The sequence below is a fragment of the Trichinella spiralis genome, assembly GCF_000181795.1.
Source record: "Trichinella spiralis strain ISS 195 chromosome Unknown Scfld14, whole genome shotgun sequence".
Classification (NCBI taxonomy): Eukaryota; Metazoa; Nematoda; class Enoplea; order Trichinellida; family Trichinellidae; genus Trichinella; species Trichinella spiralis.
The window spans coordinates 4,365-7,634 of NW_003526953.1; the positions used below are offsets into that span (position 1 = coordinate 4,365).

General features: G+C 34.4%; 1 protein-coding gene across 1 annotated transcript; it reads left to right on the forward strand.

The window, feature by feature from the left end:
- Window positions 1-106: 106 nt before the first annotated feature.
- Tsp_12993 (conserved hypothetical protein) lies at window positions 107-1,869 on the forward strand (the record flags this gene model as incomplete). Its single annotated transcript, XM_003371096.1, has 5 exons — window positions 107-595; window positions 943-1,107; window positions 1,168-1,289; window positions 1,347-1,405; window positions 1,584-1,869. Coding segments are annotated over 5 exons (1,121 nt in total), but the record flags the coding sequence as incomplete, so codon positions are not given.
- Between the last annotated feature and the right edge of the window lie 1,401 nt (window positions 1,870-3,270).

Here is a 3,270-nt window from a genome sequence, read left to right on the forward strand (position 1 = left end):
CGAGAGCGGACGGTAATAAATGTTGTTCCCCATAATTTAATGTAACATTTTATTTTTAAATTAATACTTTTAGATAAGAATATGGAAATGGACATGTTACTTCCAGACCGTGATAATTTACCAGCTTTTAGTTTTGAAAAAGAGGAAAAATTTTTATCAAGCAGCTCTGAAGAGAGGCACTCTTTGGAAGAGGAGTCTGTTGGTCGTGACCATGGAATGAGACTGAATTCAACAACAACAATAGCGTCTACTGATTCATTAGAGGCTGAAGAAGCTTTTTCCATAGAAGACAGCCACGAATTGGCGGAAGAAACGCTGGATGAAAATGATGACAATTATACAGTGGAAGATGAAGATGATGCAGAAATTGACGATGAAACGGATGATGATGCATCAGAAAGTTGTCTACGTCATACGCAAGTGAAGTTTGATTTCGATGCCGCATATGTTGAAAGAAAATTGCTTGGTTCGACGGCAGGCAAAAATTATTACTGGGGTTTGCCATCTAATCGCTGTCCACCAGATGCTCTTCCAGTATTTCCATCTTGGGCTGTCACTTGTATTGGTTCTTCCAGTTTGTATACACACGCTCACGGTATGAGTTCTTTTGTGTCCTATCATCTTTACCCAAGCTAATTTTTCCTAGCCTTTTTTCTGATCGATCAACTTATTCTAGTGGTGAAAATTAGTGGTTCATTGTAAATTAATTTATTTGTTAAAATTCCCATTTTTACGTTAATTGTAAATGGATTTTTTTAAATTTATACTACTTTAATTTTATTGATTTAATTGTTGTTAACTATTGTTATGCAAATTCAATTTAACTGTTTCTATTCAACGGATCAGAAAGAGAAGGCAGAAGGGTAAAAGAAAAAAAGTTATGCTGTGGTTGAAGATGACTAAACGATTATTTATTTTCATGTTAAACTAATGTTTTATCAGGAATTCGAGATCAACCTAATTTTACCAGAGGTAGCAATTACTTATTGCCGTGGGATGTGAATGTTACTGTAGATGTGAAAAAATGGCAACAGTGGATGAACACAACAGCTAGTTATTCAAAACGAATGTCATATTTTAGCAAAAAACCATCTGCAATAAGAAATGGTACATAAATTGTTCGGCTTATTAATTTATCAACTTTACCTGTGAAAGTTTATCATTTAGGCGAAGGTATAGTGCATGTGAAAGTTTTTGTCGGTTTCGAATATGAATGCTCTCGTGGACATCGTTTTATGCTGGAATCTCCGGATAAAATTTTGAAACACAGCGGACCGTATGGACCAACTGTATGTTGACTTTTATTTGGTATTGGTATTGGTAATTTGTTAAAAGTACATTTGCAGGAGGATGCAGAAGCAATTTTATACAATGACATGCCGTTAATGTTCCCTTGCAGTTGTCGGTATGTAAAGTGTTTTTGTTTTTCTGCTTTATTGTCCAAAACAAACAAGCAGTATGATGCATTTTTACTTTTATTACATTTTTTGTTAATAAACTTTTAAGCATTTAAGTAATTATATTATTTTTCATTTGTTTTGTTTTCGATTTTTTGAAGACGAATAATAAGTTTATTAATTTAGTTCCAATGGACCGTTCTATTTGGGACAGTTGATGAGAATTCATGTGGTCACTCCTAAAGCGCCAGTTGTAGTCCAGATTCGACCTCGTATACAAATTCAAAGTGCCCAGTCAATCATTTTTGACACCGGCGTAGATGATATTCAACTTGAATCCTCGAAATATTGGATTGTACGTCTTCCATATGCGTATTACTCTATGTCAGCTCCAATTTATCTGCGTCGTGAGGGTAGCCATGCCGTTGGAAAAGTATTCAAAGAGATGATGACTGTGAAATCGAATCTATAAATTTCTATCATCATGTATTTTGTTTAATTAAGGCATTTACTCTTACTGAGTTTGTGGGGCATGTTTTCATGGTGTATGATAAGTTAAGCAATGAGGTGTTGGCATAAACTTCCTCTTAGCGCACATTTATCATCGATTGGCAATTTCTGATTTCTAATTTTCATTCCACAGATTTTTTTTGCTTTGCAAGCAATAATTGTTTTTTCATTTACGCGTCGAAATCCATTGAATTTGGTTCTAAATTTCAGTTTGGAATATTTTGCTTTCATCAAACATCAGCTTCACTTTAACTTCAACTTCAGATTCACTTGTACATAGTTGACATTTTCTACGTTCAATAATTATCGTTTAACTATTACGCAGTTTTGGATTTTTCAAAAGTCTTCTTTTTTTTGAGTATTATATCAAAAACGTGACCATGTTTGACAACAGCTTTGGGCGCAAATCAGGAACAATTTAAATATTCTTTAGCTTTATGCTTCTTCCTCAACCATCTGAAATTTTCAAAGTTTGTCGTTTCAGTGCTTTTTATTTCCGCTGATATGTCGTTTCCAGGACTAATCGTTCAGTTTGCATTCTTTAGAGAACAAAATTTCGTTATATGAGCGTACATGTGCAAAGACGCTGTTGAGTTGAAGCATTATTTTTATGCTAATTGTGATTTGCATATTCTTCGCTCAAGCCAATTTCCTGTTTTTTCTCTTTTGCATTTCTAGCTTTTTGTTTAAAGCATAAGCCTGTGGTCCGTGACGTGCAATTCTTTTCTTTCTGTTTAATACTTAAATGTTCGCGAAATTTAAACTCAGTTTTGTGAGGGTCGATTTTTATTGTCAGGTGAACTAGTTTTTCATTAATGCTTGCCTTTAGCCAACATTGCATAATTACATTTCGTTTCTCTGCTTTTGTGAACCCTTCTACTATGAATTTTGCTTTTGAAACTTCTCTGACTTTGGCAATTTCTTATGGAAATTGATGATGATTCAGAAATTATATCACGAGTTTCAGATGCCCTACGGCATGATTTTGTTTTGCACAAGTTGTTTACCATGCAAGAGTTTTAAGATCAAAGATTACAAGTACAAGTATTTTCATCCAAACCTTATATTGAGATGTACTGTAAGTTTGTTCGTATGCGTGTAAGCCAGTAGTATCTGTGTGTGTGTGGTGTGTGTTACCCATTGAGTGTGTCGTTGTCTATTTGGTTTGCTTAGTAAAGATCATACATGCAAACCTACAAAGATCTTATCTATTTGACGATGAGTAGTCAGTAGCCGTCGTGATGAAACAGAATTTCAGTTTGTGGTAAGTCTTCAAAATGACACGTGAAAAACATACAGTAGCACCCAGCGTGGAGAGATTTTTCTGTTAACCAGTGAATTTTATCTCTTGAACTTGGGAAAA